Raw genomic sequence first — 16730 nt, forward strand, 5'->3', positions numbered from 1 at the left:
AGCCTTTTCTAAATTGGCAAGTACACTTTTACAAGCAAAACTTGACAAATTTTGCTTGAAAAGTTTACAAGGCTATATAACCTTGTGAATTTGTCAAATTTTGCTTGAAAAGTCTACAAGGCTATACATAGCCTTGTGAATTTGTCAAATTTTGCTTGAAAAGTCTACAAGGCTTTAGCCTTGTGAACTTGTCAAATTTTGCGTGAAAAGTCTACAAGGCTATAGCCTTGTGAATTTGTCAAATTTTGCTTGAAAAGTCTACAAGGCCTTGTGAACTTGTCAAATTTTGCTTGAAAAATCTACAAGGCCTTGTGAATTTGTCAAATTTTTCTTGAAACGTCTACAAGGCTATAGCCTTGTGAATTTGTCAAATTTTGCTTAAAAAGTCTACAAGGCTATAGCCTTGTGAACTTGTCAAATTTTGCTTAAAAAGTCTACAAGGCTATATATAGCCTTGTGAATTTGTCAAATTTTGCTTGAATAGTCTACAAGGCTATAGCCTTGTGAACTTGTCAAATTTTGCTTGAAAAGTCTACAAGGCTATAGCCTTGTGAATTTGTCAAATTTTGCTTGAAAAGTCTACAAGGCTATAGCCTTGTGAACTTGTCAAATTTTGCTTGAAAAAGTCTACAAGGCTATAGCCTTGTGAACTTGTCAAACTTTGCTTGAAAAAGTCTACAAGGCTATAGCCTTGTGAACTTGTCAAACTTTGCTTGAAAAGCTTGAAAAGTCTACTAGGCTATAGCCTTGTGAACTTGTCAAATTTTGCTTGAAAAGTCTACAAGGCTATATATAGCCTTGTGAATTTGTCAAATTTTGCTTGAAAAGTCTGCAAGGCTATAGCCTTGTGAACTTGTCAAATTTTGCGTGAAAGTCTACAAGGCTATAGCCTTGTGAATTTGTCAAATTTTGCTTGAAAAGTCTACAAGGCTATAGCCTTGTGAACTTGTCAAATTTTGCTTGAAAAGTCTACAAGGCTATAGCCTTGTGAACTTGTCAAATTTTGCTTGAAAAAGTCTACAAGGCTATATATAGCCTTGTGAATTTGTCAAATTTTGCTTGAAAAGTCTGCAAGGCTATAGCCTTGTGAATTTGTCAAATTTTGCTTGAAAAGTCTACAAGGCCTTGTGAACTTGTCAAATTTTGCGTGAAAAGTCTACAAGGTAATAGCCTTGTGAATTTGTCAAATTTTGCTTGAAAAGTCTACAAGGCTATAGCCTTGTGAACTTGTCAATTTTTGCGTGAAAAGTCTACAAGGCTATAGCCTTGTGAACTTGTCAAATTTTGCTTGAAAGTCTACAAGGCCTTGTGAACTTGTCAAATTTTGCTTGAAAAAGTCTACAAGGCTATAGCCTTGTGAATTTGTCAAATTTTGCTTGAAAAGTCTACAAGGCTATAGCCTTGTGAACTTGTCAAACTTTGCTTGAAAAGCTTGAAAAGTCTACAAGGCTATATATAGCCTTGTGAATTTGTCAAATTTTTCTTGAAAAGTCTACAAGGCTATAGCCTTGTGAACTTGTCAAATTTTGCGTGAAAAGTCTACTAGGCTATAGCCTTGTGAACTTGACAAATTTTGCTTGAAAAGCTTGAAAAGTCTACAAGGCTATAGCCTTGTGAATTTGTCAAATTTTGCTTGAAAAGTCTACAAGGCTATAGCCTTGTGAACTTGTCAAATTTTGCATGAAAAGCTTGAAAAGTCTACAAGGCTATAGCCTTGTGAATTTGTCAAATTTTTCTTGAAAAGTCTACAAGGCTATAGCCTTGTGAACTTGTCAAATTTTGCGTGAAAAGTCTACTAGGCTATAGCCTTGTGAATTTGTCAAATTTTGCTTGAAAAGTCTACAAGGCTATAGCCTTGTGAATTTGTCAAATTTTGCTTGAAAAGTCTACAAGGCCTTGTGAATTTGTCAAACTTTGCTTGAAAAGTCTACAAGGCTATAGCCTTGTGAACTTGTCAAATCTTGCGTGAAAAGTCTACAAGGCTATAGCCTTGTGAATTTGTCAAATTTTGCTTGAAAAGCTTGAAAAGTCTACAAGGCTATAGCCTTGTGAATTTGTCAAATTTTGCTTGAAAAGCTTGAAAAGTCTACAAGGCTATATGTGAATTTGTCAAATTTTGCCTGAAAAGTCTATAGCCTTGTGAACTTGTCAAATTTTGCCTGAAAATAGCCTTGTGAATTTGTCAAATTTTGCTTGAAAAGTCTACAAGGCTATAGCCTTGTGAACTTGTCAAATTTTGCTTGAAAAGCTTGAAAAGTCTACAAGGCTATATAGCCTTGTGAACTTGTCAAATTTTGCTTGAAAAGCTTGAAAAGTCTACAAGGCTATAGCCTTGTGAACTTGTCAAATTTTGCTTGAAAAATCTACAAGGCTATATATAGCCTTGTGAATTTGTCAAATTTTTCTTGAAAAGTCTACAAGGCTATATAGCCTTGTGAACTTGTCAAACTTTGCGTGAAAAGTCTACTAGGCTATAGCCTTGTGAACTTGTCAAATTTTGCTTGAAAAGCTTGAAAAGTCTACAAGGCCATAGCCTTGTGAATTTGTCAAATTTTGCTTGAAAAGTCTACAAGGCTATAGCCTTGTGAACTTGTCAAATTTTGCTTGAAAAGCTTGAAAAGTCTACAAGGCTATAGCCTTGTGAATTTGTCAAATTTTTCTTGAAAAGTCTACAAGGCTATAGCCTTGTGAACTTGTCAAATTTTGCGTGAAAAGTCTACTAGGCTATAGCCTTGTGAATTTGTCAAATTTTGCTTGAAAAGTCTACAAGGCTATAGCCTTGTGAATTTGTCAAATTTTGCTTGAAAAGTCTACAAGGCCTTTGTGAACTTGTCAAATTTTGCTTGAAAAGCTTGAAAAGTCTACAAGGCTATAGCCTTGTGAACTTGTCAAATTTTGCGTGAAAAGTCTACAAGGCTATAGCCTTGTGAATTTGTCAAATTTTGCTTGAAAAGCTTGAAAAGTCTACAAGGCTATAGCCTTGTGAATTTGTCAAATTTTGCCTGAAAAGTCTATAGCCTTGTGAACTTGTCAAATTTTGCCTGAAAATAGCCTTGTGAATTTGTCAAATTTTGCTTGAAAAGTCTACAAGGCTTGTGAACTTGTCAAATTTTGCTTGAAAAGCTTGAAAAGTCTACAAGGCTATAGCCTTGTGAACTTGTCAAATTTTGCGTGAAAAGTCTACAAGGCTATAGCCTTGTGAACTTGTCAAATTTTGCGTGAAAATAGCCTTGTGAATTTTGCTTGAAAAGCCTTGTGAACTTGTCAAACTTTGCTTGAAAAGCTTGAAAAGTCTACAAGGCTATAGCCTTGTGAACTTGTCAAATTTTGCTTGAAAAGCTTGAAAAGTCTACAAGGCTATAGCCTTGTGAACTTGTCAAACTTTGCTTGAAAAGCTTGAAAAGTCTACAAGGCTATAGCCTTGTGAACTTGTCAAATTTTGCTTGAAAAATCTACAAGGCTATATATAGCCATGTGAATTTGTCAAATTTTTCTTGAAAAGTCTACAAGGCTATAGCCTTGTGAACTTGTCAAATTTTGCGTGAAAAGTCTACTAGGCTATAGCCTTGTGAACTTGTCAAATTTTGCTTGAAAAGTCTACAAGGCTATAGCCTTGAGAACTTGTCAAATTTTGCTTGAAAAGCTTGAAAAGTCTACAAGGCTATGAATTTGTCAAATTTTACTTGAAAAGTCTACAAGGCTATAGCCTTATGAACTTGTCAAATTTTGCGTGAAAATAGCCTTGTGAACTTGTCAAATTTTGCTTGAAAAGCTTGAAAAGTCTACAAGGCTATAGCCTTGTGAGTTTGTCAAATTTTGCTTGAAAAGTCTACAAGGGTATAGCCTTGTGAATTTGTCAAATTTTGCTTGAAAAGTCTATATACAATATAGCCTTGTAGACTTTTTCAAGCAAAATTTGTCAAGTACACAAGGCTTGTACACCTTTTCTCGAAAATGTACACTTTTTCAAGTGCGATTTTCATGTGCGATTGTGACTGCAATTAATGACAAGTGCCAAAAGGAATACATAGTGCACAAGAACATTGTTTATTTTAGACCCACATGACCGTACAGTGCCTACTTTGTTTTATTAAGTTTGTATAATGTACACAGCACCAAAATAAATCAAAAGGTAGGTAGGTGGGTATTTTTCATTTAGACATTTTTACGTACACCAATTTTGGAAAAAAAAAACTTCTTAAATACTGGTTTTAAAATAAGGGCATCTTTAAAACATACATCAGAATATTAATTGAAATGACACATCCTTCAAGTTCTTGCAAGAAAACAAACTTCATGTGCTCATTTGCAGATAATGTTCAGTTCCTGCTAAGCGTATAGCTTTAAACCAAGATAATGTAAGAATTTGGCCAAAGTTGGTAGGCCCCCCAATGGTAAAGTAAAAACATCATCAAAACGTTTCAAAAAGAAACAGCTATGTGCAGTTTGACTCTTAAACAAATACACTTTTAAGATGCAGTTCTACAAAGTGCATCTCAAAAGTGTATTTGTATTTGTAGCATTTGTAAGCAGGAATTTTGTAATACAATGACGTCCAAAGATGCCCTGATTTTAACAGAAATATTGGTGTTTCTTTTGGGCAAAAACATCCTTTTTAAGGTTGAATTAAAGTTTAATTTTAAAAGAGACTTTCTAAGAAAGTAATAAATTATAACTATAGACAACTTATTAAGTAGTCACATGGAGTGAGAATTAATGTGATGGGTTATCAGGAAATACTAGTGTGAATGGGACAAATTCACAGGTGTACTGTCAACTACAACTCAACTTAAAGGAGAACTAGTGCACTTAGAGTGCCTTGTCACACATGTAAATAGCTACAGTGATTTGTATCTTTAAGGAAAATTGTACCACGCAACTACAGAGTAGATAGGGCCTTTTGGTCAAACGATTCGGACCCGTCATTTCTGACACTGCAAATTTTTGGGATGTCTGAATGAAGCAAGGGAATTTCTGCCAATTACAAGGAATTTATGTGCGAGTACCAAGGAAATTTTACTGGGTACCAACAATGCTTTGCCGTCTAAGGCTGCGTTTGAAATGGCGACTTCGGCAACAGCTACGGCTAGGTCACTCTCGCCTGCCTATTCTTCAACACTGGCAGACACGCTGATCTAGCCGTAGCTGTAACCGAGTCGCCGTTTACGACACGGCCTAACATAGAACCTCTCCAAGTACACCATGAAATAGTAGGCAGGGAGCGCCACAGTGTACCATGGAACCTTTGCAGGGTACAAAGAGCCAAAAAGTTCTGAATCTTCTTCGACGTTATCCTATTTTCATCTAAAGAACTACACAGTGTATCCTAAAAGGAACAGATTGTAAAAGATATTTAACTACACAACACTTTGAGTGCATTGGACTGTTTATCTAGGTGTGGCCATCTTTGTTTTTACTCCCTGTTAACCATGTATAAGGCGTTGTCCGAATCGTGGCTGCAGTTGTTGGTAAAGGCATCCAAATTTTAGAAACGGCCAAACAAAACTGAGGCACACAAGGCTATTTACAGGCAACCAGTTCCAGGCTATCCCCATTAAAGAAAGGCATTCATGTTTGAATTTTCACATATTATTCTCGGAGATTGTAAGACCTTGTTAGCCTGGAAAAAATGCTCATGTGCAACAAAAGTGGTCCCATAGGACATACTGCAATTGGTTGTCTGCAAGTTGCCTGTAAAAAGTTGCTTCGTGTGACAAGGCCCTTACATTGAAGGCAACAACCCCACTGCCCTTACAACTGAATAAGAGTTCCATAAAATGTGGCAACGACACAAGTGTATAATTTAAGAAAACTAGGAAAACACCTTCTCTGAAGAAAAAAAAAGAAGAAAAAATAGAACTACCAGATGAAATAACAAAAATGGCTGAATTTAAAATACAGACATTCTACTTCATGACATCCTATACAAAGCTCACATCACACTTGCTTAAGTTACTTATTTACCAACACCACATAATTAATATATATATTAAATTTTTTGTAACCCTCTTTGAAGATCAAAAGAAAGCACTTAAATACGACTTAAATCTGAATGAATTAAAAACACAACACTGTTGATTTGTACAGTTCACATTACACATAAACGCCAACATCACCACACCATATTTTTTTGGTTTTAAATCCTTGGTAATTTTTTTTTTTAAATACGGGAGGCCTGCTCCAACACATTTACAAACAAGACTTTTTTTTCCTCCCTTCTTCTTCTTCATAAGAATATTTTCTCGTGGACAAGTTTACAAATGCATCAATAAGGAGAATATATACAAAAAAAATGCAATACTGTCGGTGGTTTTCGTTTTCTTCCATCTCTTTATCTGTAAGCCCCACACAAAAACATCCATAATAACAAAAAAAATACACTTTGGGAGAAGCAAAATAACACTCACTATTTCAAAGTCGTAATTGACTCTACTTAAAAAAAAAAACCAAGAGAAACAACCCCTTGTACTTTCTTTCTAAGGAACACAAAACTAACTTAGTCAAATTCATACTTCTTTGTAAGAAAAAGACTGTGCAGAACTACTGGAATCTAGATGTGTGTTACTTTTCGGAACACCCAAGTACACAACCAATCACATGACTAATCATATGACCAATCACATGACTAGTCACCTGACTCACAGAAAAACATACAAACCCAGAAGGCATCTTGTCGGTGCTTTAAAATCGAACCATTGCGGATTTATGAGGAAAATCGGTGGGATCCTATCATCTCTCCATTAACAGGGAGAATATGCTTCAAGTTTCTTAAACATCTATAAAAGCACATCCAAGTCAAAAAAGTTACTACGAAAAAATGTTCTTTCACAAAGCCCTCACTCATATATATATATCCCAAAATATATACTTTTTAAAGTTTATGTTTAAACCGCCAAATTTATCTTTGGCTAAAATTGTGTGTGACACCAAACGCACACACACACACAATATATATATAGAAATATAGGTACAGAATGTTTTTTTTTTCGGTGGAATAATACGCTAATATTTTTTAATATCAACAGGTGCTGGGGATACAAAAAGTAAAGAATTTGACGCCATTTTAACAAGAACAAATTCAAAAGAGTTATGGGATAATCTGGAAGTCCCCTTTTGTAGTTCGAGACAAATCAAAATAAAAAATTAAAAACTTCTGCAATAAAAATAGTTCTTTCCAAATAAAACATTTTTTTTCAACCAAACAAAACCTGCATTTCCAAAGATATGGTTATTTGTTTCCCGACCTCAGCGACAAAAACACCAACAGTGAAGTTTTGTAACAACTCAAATAATTTTTTGCAAACAATTTAGAGGAAGTTGAAACCTGTGAAGTGCTGGTGTATGGATTCAGCAATTATGCACCAATTACAGTATTTGTCGTTTGACCTATTTTTTGTCTTTTTTTTATTTTAATGATTTTGTTTTCTACACAGGCCCTTGACATTTTGAGACAGATGTCCTCTCTTAGACCATATTTGGACATTAATGAGTTACAAACAACTTATGGTCGGATTTATATGAGTTCTGCTCATAGGGACACCATAATGGTTGAATTGGTCAGAACAGTGAGTGCGTCCACTGCTGACGAAAGGTGCAGGGCCCCTCACTATTATCATTGCCACGACCCTTTTATTTAGCCCTAGGCGAAAATATAATGTTCAGGCCCCAGGAAGATTTTTAGGGAAATATCATTTTTAACCGTTACCACAGCGTCAATGCTAACGTTTACCATACAGGAAATCCATTGTCCATGCCACACACTGAACTTCTGTTATAAACTTGAGAAGGAAAAGGTTTTTCGTAATCCAAACTCAAATTTGAATGTATATCTTGCGTAATGTTAGTATGTAGGCTCAGGCCTTGAATTTTGTTTATGAAGGGGCACAGCAATTCTTCTCTGGTAAGGGGGTACTTCTTTGAGGCAAATATCATTTTGTATTGGAACTTTGCAAAGGGCACCACAGCAAAAGCACAGGGTACCGTGGCAATCGCTATGGGTGCAATGGATTAATATTTGAGTCGTGTAGGTCAAAGAAATGATGATAAACCTACATGTGGTACATTTGTTTGGCCACCTTGATTATTAATCAGCAAGGTGTTAACACCCAAAGTGTTGGTTTATAGAACAGATAAAAACCATTTTCCAAGGAATTTACGATTAATTTCTGAATTTGTGTAACTCTTTTTTTGCTCCAAATCTTTATATTTACCATCACCTGTTGATATCGTCAGCTATTTTTTTAGAAAGTGTCAAACTTTGTTTTAAGTCTTGCCCTCTGGCGAAATATTTTCTATAAATCCAGAGTTTTGAGGTAACACTTTTTCTGTTTTTAATTTTTTAATTCTTAAAAACTATGTACAAACAGGATTCTTTTTCAAAGTCCTATTACCAGTATTAGACATCAGTTTTATATATATTACAATATCTACAACACACAAAGAATTTAATGCACAATTTTAGGTTTTTTTAATTGGTGGTTTGGAATACATGTTTTTTCTCAAACAAGAAAAAATGGTACTTGGTCAAACAGCGCCTACCTTCGGGAAATTATTTGTCAGATTTACGAATTCATGAAATCGTTCTCAAAAGTTCAAATACTTCAAGAGAACGCTCTGATAAAAGCCAGCAATTATAACAAAGAAATATTGTTTCCACAAGGGAACCTGACTGGGTAAATGTTAAATAACTGTGTGTTCAACAATGGAAAATCAATTAGAGTGGGACTTGAACCTTCGACCTCTGACACGTTGGTCCGGAGATCGCAGGTTCAACACCTGCTTTAATAAATTTGTCTTTGTACAACCCCAAAATATTAATTGTTGATGTACACTTTCTCTCTTACATCAGTCTCTATTTTTGAATATCATCGATTTTTCTATTTGTTGTTCTTCAAATTGGACATATCCAACGTTATACATTTTAGGAATGAATTTCTTTCTCCAATAACATTCCGAAACTGTGGATTATAACCGCTTTCATGAATCAGAGTTCTCCCTTGAACAGTTTTCTGCCGGCCAAATGACAGGTAAAACACATAAGGACCAGTCCCAACACACTCTCCTGCTGCTGGTCCTGTTGGCTAGTTCAGTATTGAAAAAGCATCTCTTTGAAATATGAACTATTGAAAAAAACGCTGACAGATTAGTAAAATGACAAGCTCACTGGTCCCGCTGGCCAGTCATTCAAAAAAGTTAACGTCTGATAAGCATTGCCGTACCATTTTTTCTCTTTATGTCCTTCCCGGCGATGACGACAGCGTCTTCAGGATTTCGCCATGGCAACCGCGTTGAGCAGATACGGCATGTAAATCAGTTTGCTGTTGGACAGCAGCTCAGAGCACTTCTGCAACTCGGGAAGTTGGCTCATAATCTCCTCAAAGCGGCTGAGCTGGTGGTTGACTTCGACGAAGTCTCGCAGGGCCAAGACGTACGGATGCTGGACCTGGCGGACGACATCGCTGCTTGAACGGTTTTCTGAAAAGATAGGGTTAAAAAAAAAAATTTAAATGAAATCATCAAGTTAAAAAAACACAATTAAAAATGCACTGGGTGAATTCTTTCAAATATTGGGGTTAAACATAGAAAAGTTTACTAGGGTGGGATTGGAACCAATGACCTCCAGATTAACAAAGCTGCCACTCTATAGCCACTGAGCTATCTAGCCCTTTAAAGGCAGTCTCCCTTTATTTTTTAGACACTTTTCGCGATTATGACTTCCATTTTGAGGGAAATGGTTATAGTATGACTTTCACAGTCAGTAAAGTTTGGCACGCTAAAATTAAACAATGGTGTTTTTTATTCTTACCAATCCTACACCTAGAATTTAGCTTTGAAGTCTCAAATCACTTAGAGACTCATTTTACAAATTGTATCTGCTCCAGGCCAGGTGGGTGGCCTGCCCTGGACCTTTCCTCCCAGCATTCATTTAATATTTTTCCTTTTGGGATAAAAAAACCCAAACCCCTTCTAAACATTTAAAACTTCAATTCTGCTCTTGGATCTACCCATCAACGAAAATATTAAACTTTGCCATAAATCAGACATTCGGATAAAACAAAACATTCTTTTCGTGAATTTCCCACACAGTGTATATGGGTCAACGTCAATGAAAATGAAAGTGTGAACTGTGAGAGCTAGATTCATTGTTTGTTTTCAAAATAGAACCTGTTAGTGTGCAGGTCAAATGAAAGAGTCAAAATTCAAAAGCCTTAACCAGGGGTACAAAAGTGAAAGACTTTTTGGTCTGACCTATTCTGCTTTCTGTTGTCGATACAGACTGTTGCCTATTTTAACTTATCCCTGACATCTATTGTAACTTATCCCTGGTTAAATGATAGCAGAGAATGTCTATGCATTGAATTGCAACAAACTTCTCTATTTTAAACGCATTGGACACCTTTGATGATTGTCAAAGACCAGTATTTTCACTTGGTGTATCCCAACATATGCACAAAACTGTAAAAATTTGGATTCAACTGGTCATCGAAGTTGCAGGAAAATACTGACAGAAAAAAAAACATCCTTGTTGCTAACAGTTGTATGCTTTCAGATGCCTACGAGAGGCTTCACGCCTCAAGTCTTTTAACATTTGCGTGAGAAACTACCTCTTTCACAAAAACACTAATGTGTTTCGGGCCTAATAAATGAAACTTAACGAAGAAACAAAATGTTGAGTTTTTAATATGAGGGGGGGGGAGAGAAACCTACACACTGCTGATTTTTTATAATTGTCAGATATCGTAGTTCATTACACTATTTTTCCAAAAAAACCCAATCACGGAAAATGTTTCTCTAAATCAAATTATAACTTTCTATTTTGAAGTTGTCTGTGAAACAAAAAAAACAAACAAAAGGGATTCGTTTGCGTGTTTCAATACAGCACATTCATGTCGTTTAAAGCATAAAAGTACACAGGCCCGCATTTCACAGACATGAACACATTCTATTAAATCTCATACTTATTGTTCGTGCGGAATAAACCTGTGGGGAGCGTAGGGAAAAAAAAGTCCCCAATTAAATATCTTCCCACGCATCACTGCCCATCACCAATAAAAATAGCCATCAAATTCTCCAACAAAATTGTAAAATTGTATAAATAAATAAAAAATGTATAAGTACTTAAATTGCTTTACGCGTTACTCTGAATGGAAACATTTAGCTGCGGATGAGCGGAATTTAAGAAGAGGAAAAAAAATCATACTAATATAAATAAAGACAGAGAGAGAGAGAAAGAAGACGAAGAAAAAAACAGCTTCTGCCTAGGACAATCACCCTACGCTGATTTCTCCATCGCGGCAACAGCATTCCTCAAGAAAAGTGCAAGACACTTTGTCTGTACTTTGGAAGGAGCTATCGTATGCTGTCACTCGAACTAACAATGAACTTCCCCACAGCCCCGCACTGCATACACATTACACACGGGCAGCCTATTTAGCGCGCTGTACGTCATTCACAAAAACGTCCCGCTTTTCAGATGTGAATGGAACCTTCGGTCCACAGGACGGAACAATAGGAAAGAGCAATGGTCTGCCTCTTCGGGTACTACACAATGTCGTTGCAGCTCCCCGAGCCCCCCCGGGGATGGCGACTATAAAAGTCTCCCGTCAGTATTCGTTTCAGGAAAGAAACCAAGCATTTTCACACTTATCTCTCTTTTGATTTTTTTTTTCCAAAAGCAGTATGACGTACGCTTGGTAATTTTTAAGGGGTTGAAGTGGTTATTTTTAGTTGATAATGAACCCCCCTCTTCCCATTCAGCGCATCATTTTAAGGGCTGCGGACTTCTAAATTTGTCCTCTTTTGAAGTTTAAATTTGGTGTCCAAGGAAGTGATACCTTTTGTAAAAGACTATATTTTGCATTTTTATCTAACACAGGTTTCTGAAAAAAATTCTTTTGAGTTTAAATTTGGTGACTGAGGAGGTGATATATATTTAAGAAACTATATCTTGTGGTTTTACCTAACCTTATGTTCACTGCTTTTCCTTTAGACATTTTCCTTTCAAGACAAAAGGCTTATCATCTGATTCAATCTTAGATCATTGATCAAATCGCCTTTTCTTAAAATATGCTAAACTGAATTTATAAATAATAAACACCAACATCCTTCACCTGCATGATCAATCTAATAACTTTCTATTTTTACAATTCTTCTAAAAAAATTGGTTCAAATTGCATTCCAGAGATCTTAGTCCCACATTGAATAAAAAACAATTGGCAGTTTTTATAAAAGTACATTTCAAAATTATATCAAAATCACGAGTAGAAATCCTAAAGTGGTCTTCAATTATGCAAAAATAGATTGGGTTCAATGCTCTTTTGGAGTGGGAAAAAAATGTACTTTTTACCCAAATGTTTCTATGATCAACAAGAAATTCGATCCTCAAACCGTTGTTGACATAGTATTCCACAGAAATTCTCAGACAAAAGTTGTTAAGTAAGTGAAATTTGACTGAGCAAGCCAAGAGAAAGCTAAAATGTATTTATTTTTTCTCTGACAGTATTGCACAGGATTGGTAAGGATACAAAACATAATTGTTTAATATTGGTTTTGAAGCTTACTGATTATGAAGTTTATATCGAACCATTTTTTTGTGGTGAAATAATTATTTCCCTCTGAAATGTAGTCATATTTGACAAAACTGTATCTGTGTATGGGTGTATACACACATCGGTGTATGTGTAAAAAAAAAAATTAATATTCTTTATCCCCAATGCAAATTTGACATCTCTTAAAAACTGTATCTGAACCCCCCCCCCCCCAAAAAAAAACAAAAAAAAACGCAACAGCTGATTTTGGTTGTTACAACAACCACAATGACGGACAATGTGTTTACAGGCTGAAAAAAATTGTGCATGGTTTTTCACTATTTTCTCCCAACTCACAAAACCGGTTTCAGGGGTCGAAATTAAGTGTATTCCATGGTAGTCAGCAGGGCTAGTGACCAATAATTTTTAGTAGCCCTGATTAGATTTTGGTAGCCCGAAAGACACATGTCTCGCGTCACGGCTCAAACTTTACAATACACCAATAACATAGTTCTTTATTGTTTGTGATGATGACTTTGGCATTATTTTTCCACTAGCCCGTCGGGCTATCAAACTGGAAAAATGAGTAGCCCGGCTGTAAATCTGGTAGTCCCGGGCTAGCGGGCTAGTGGCAATTTCGACCCCTGGGTTTGTTATTTAATATATTTAATCAAAAGCATTGTAGCACATGGATGATCACACGAAGCAATCACTGTCTGCAACTACTGAAGTATTGGTCGCTATGAAAGCCTCCTGCAGTTTTGCATGTAATTAGAGTCTTTCAGAGCAACCACTACCTTCCTTCCTTGCAACTTTTTTTGTCAACTCTACCAATCTTGTATATACCTTTATAAAAAATGAAGGAATACTCACTGAAATTAAGAAGGATGATGACTTTAAGGAGTAAGTACTCATTGCGTGAGATGTTGAGCGTCCTGAACGACGCGGCGAGTCTCGTCAGCTCCTCAACGGCCTCGCCCATCTCCTCCCGGAACACGCCCATGTCCAACTTGAGATCCATCGTCTTGTTCATGCACTCCTGTAGGGTGAGTAGATTCTGATGCACACAGTGCTCAAACCCAAGTACCTTCTCACCACTGTTCTGCTTGAAATACATTGCCCGGGAGACCGTGCACAGGATCAAGAGTTCCACCCACTTCGTCTTCAGGATGTACGTGTGTTCAACTTGCGATAGCTGGGTGTAGAAGGGGAGGTGCTTCACCCACTGGACTAGGTTGAAGACCAGGGTGTCGCCGAGCGAGCACTGCTGCCCCAAAAACTCATCTAGGGTCATCCCCGCAATGAGGGCCGGCGATCCGGTTTTCCCCTTCTCTTTAGACGAGACTTTCAAGACGGCCGATTCGGTCTGCTGGAGGACCTCGATAAGCTGTGCCGTCTGGGGTTTGAGCTGCCGTACGTCGATGTGGGAGTTCAGCTTGTGGATGCCCGCGCTGCCCCCGCCCGACGACGGACTTTGTGGTGAGCTCTTTGACTTCTGGTCTTTCTCGGATTTGAGCGTGTCTCTGGCTGCTTTCAGGGCTTGTTTATCGGCCCGGTTCTTGCGGCTTAGCTGCGCTTTCTGTTGAGCAATCTGCTGGAACTTCTTGCGGAGTTTGTCGTAGTTCTTAGGTTTACTCTGCAGAAGAAAAAAAACAAATTTGACATTAATACCAAACCAATACAAGAAATGCACTCCTTACAAAAGAACAAAGTCAAAAGCTCAAGTTTCTTTAAAAATTGGTGTAAAAAAGTAATTTTAAAATACAAAATGAAAAAAAAAATCAAACAAATCTAGGTATTCAATAAATCAGGTCAGAAATTTGTCGCTGAGAAAAGTTTGGACAATTTATTGAGTACAAGGCTGACCTTAATATGCACAATGGCTCAGGCTAATAAACAGGCTTTTCAAGCTTTTAACAACAACATTTTCGTTAGTTTCTAAAGGCCAAGAAATCAGAATTAAGTAGGAAGAATATCCCAAAATTCAAAACTAAAAAAATTATTATATATTAAAGGGAAGAATATCAAGACTGTCAAATCCTTGTTGAGGGTCCTAGATGAGGAATTAACTGTTAGAAAGCACAACAATAACAAATAACACATGAATTCTGCACACACAAAAATTCCCAGAATTATCCAAGATCAGCTAACCCCACTGCGACACATGACTGCTCTTTTTCGTTCCGCTTGTTTAGATCACTACAACGTTAGCTTCTGATCCTCTGTTTACACTCCCCATGAACAGCCATGATACACCCTTCATCGTGACAGCCTTTGTGTTTTCCTTCGCAGCGGGGCGGCTTTTGTTGCCCCTTGTATCTAAATGTTTTCACGGCTCCTGGTCATGTCCTCAGTGGGGGGTGCTATTGAACGATGACTCTGGGAGCATTTTTTTTCTGGTGTGCTGGGCAAAGTGATATTGCCGGAAAAATGAGCCCCATTTTGCAACAGATTATCACTGCTGGAGTAAATGATAAGCTGATGATATGAGATTTAGCACCGGGGCCCAATTTCATAAGGTTGTTTTAAAGACAGTGGACACTATTGGTAATTGTCAAATACCAGTCTTCTCACTTGCTGTATCTAACAAATGCATTAAATAACAAACATGTGAAAATTTGAGCTCAATTGGTCGTCGAAGTTGCGAGATATGAATGAAATAAAAAAACACCCTTGTCACATGAAGTTGTGTGCTTTCAAATGCTTGATTTCGAGACCTCAAGTTCTAAACTTGAGGTCTCGAAATCTCAAAATCAAATTCAAGGAAAATTACTTCTTAACTTCTAACAACGTCACTTCAGAAGGAGCCATTTCTCACAATGTTTTATACTACCAACCTCTCCGCATTACTCGTTACCAAGTAAATTTTTATGATAATAATTATTTTAAGTAATTACCACTAGTGTCTTTTAAGCAGAAAATATTGCTTAAAAGACTCTATTTGTCAAGCAACAAATCAAAGGGGCACCAGTCCTAACAATGAAACTGAATAAAATGTTGGTTACAGTAACCAGTTTTTGCCTAGCAAGATTTCCCTCGGCTGAGCAGGTTTTTGTGCTTAAGGCTTTAAGAAACTAGTCCGAGGGCCCAAATCATATAGCTGCTTGTTAAGCACAAAAAGTACAAAGTAGCTAAGCACAAAACACAAAAATAGCTTAGCACAAAACAATTTGGGTTAGGAAAAAATATAGGTCATCAGCCAAATCACTGCTTCATTAATGATCAGACTGTGACCCGGTTAAAGTCCTGCACGCCTTAAAGTCACAACCCTTTGAATGACATTTCCCGCCCGGCCTGGAAAACATTTTCATTGTGTACTGCACGCTCACTGCATGCTTAGCTTCACGATGCAAGTAGGATGAGCGTGCCTTCAACATTTAACACATAATCCAAAGCTCATGTACTATCATGATTTACCCATCTTAAGTTAAGAGAGAGAAGAAAAAAAACCAAGCTAAATAGCTGTTTGAACTTTAGTAAGTAACGACAATTATAAACGCCCGTAACCTTTACCAGTGTGGTGAATAATCTCTCACACATGAAAAACCGACTATATTTAGCAATGGAGTACATGCATTATGAACGAGGAAAAATAAAACCGGACATAAAAAAAAATACCACCAGTCATTTCCAAATTGAAGTATACTCCAAAACTTTTTCTGGCAAAAAATCCATGTATGAAGTAGACTAGTGTCAAGATATAAGGTTAATTGATGAGGACCCAATTTCATAAATCTGCAGTTCCGCAAAGAAATATGCTAAGCACCAAAAAGTCTTGATAAGCAGGTATTGGTTCTCCACCTAAGTATGTTGTTAAGATCATTACTCATAATGCTCGGTCCCCTGCTTAGTTTTGCTTAGCAAATGCACTTGTTAAGCAGTAAATTTCTAAAATTTAGGACTGTTTGGTGAATCACTGAATCCAAAGGTCTTTGTTTTAGTTCTCCCAAAGTCACACTTCCAGGGGGTTGTGATCCAGTAAGGCATTCTAAAAGGGAGGAGGAATACAAGAATGCAAGAATGTACACAACTGGGTACAAGGTTGTAATTCTCAGATCTGTTCCTCTCGCCTTAAAATTTTCGGACCTTTGTCGTGGACCCGATGGCCCTTATATAACAGAAAGACCCCTTCACTCTGACTCAAGGAAAGTCACCTTTTTCTCTCTTGATTAATTTTTCAAGCCCATATCTTGACCCAACTTT

The 16730-nt window shown here is 36.9% G+C and overlaps 1 protein-coding gene across 2 annotated transcripts in view; it reads right to left on the reverse strand.

The window, feature by feature from the left end:
• Positions 1-4024: 4024 nt before the first annotated feature.
• LOC139948198 (nuclear receptor subfamily 6 group A member 1-like) overlaps positions 4025-16730 on the reverse strand; it is a 38763-nt gene continuing 26057 nt past the window's right edge. For both annotated transcript variants that reach the window (XM_071946265.1, XM_071946267.1), the window contains exons 4-5: positions 13401-14163; positions 4025-9474 (exon numbers count right to left, since the gene is read on the reverse strand). In XM_071946265.1, the coding sequence (XP_071802366.1) occupies positions 9263-9474; positions 13401-14163 (975 nt within the window). In that variant the 3' untranslated portion in view covers positions 4025-9262. The remainder of the gene's footprint in view (positions 9475-13400; positions 14164-16730) is intronic.

This window comes from Asterias amurensis, chromosome 15 (genome assembly GCF_032118995.1).
Source record: "Asterias amurensis chromosome 15, ASM3211899v1".
Taxonomy (NCBI): domain Eukaryota; kingdom Metazoa; phylum Echinodermata; class Asteroidea; order Forcipulatida; family Asteriidae; genus Asterias; species Asterias amurensis.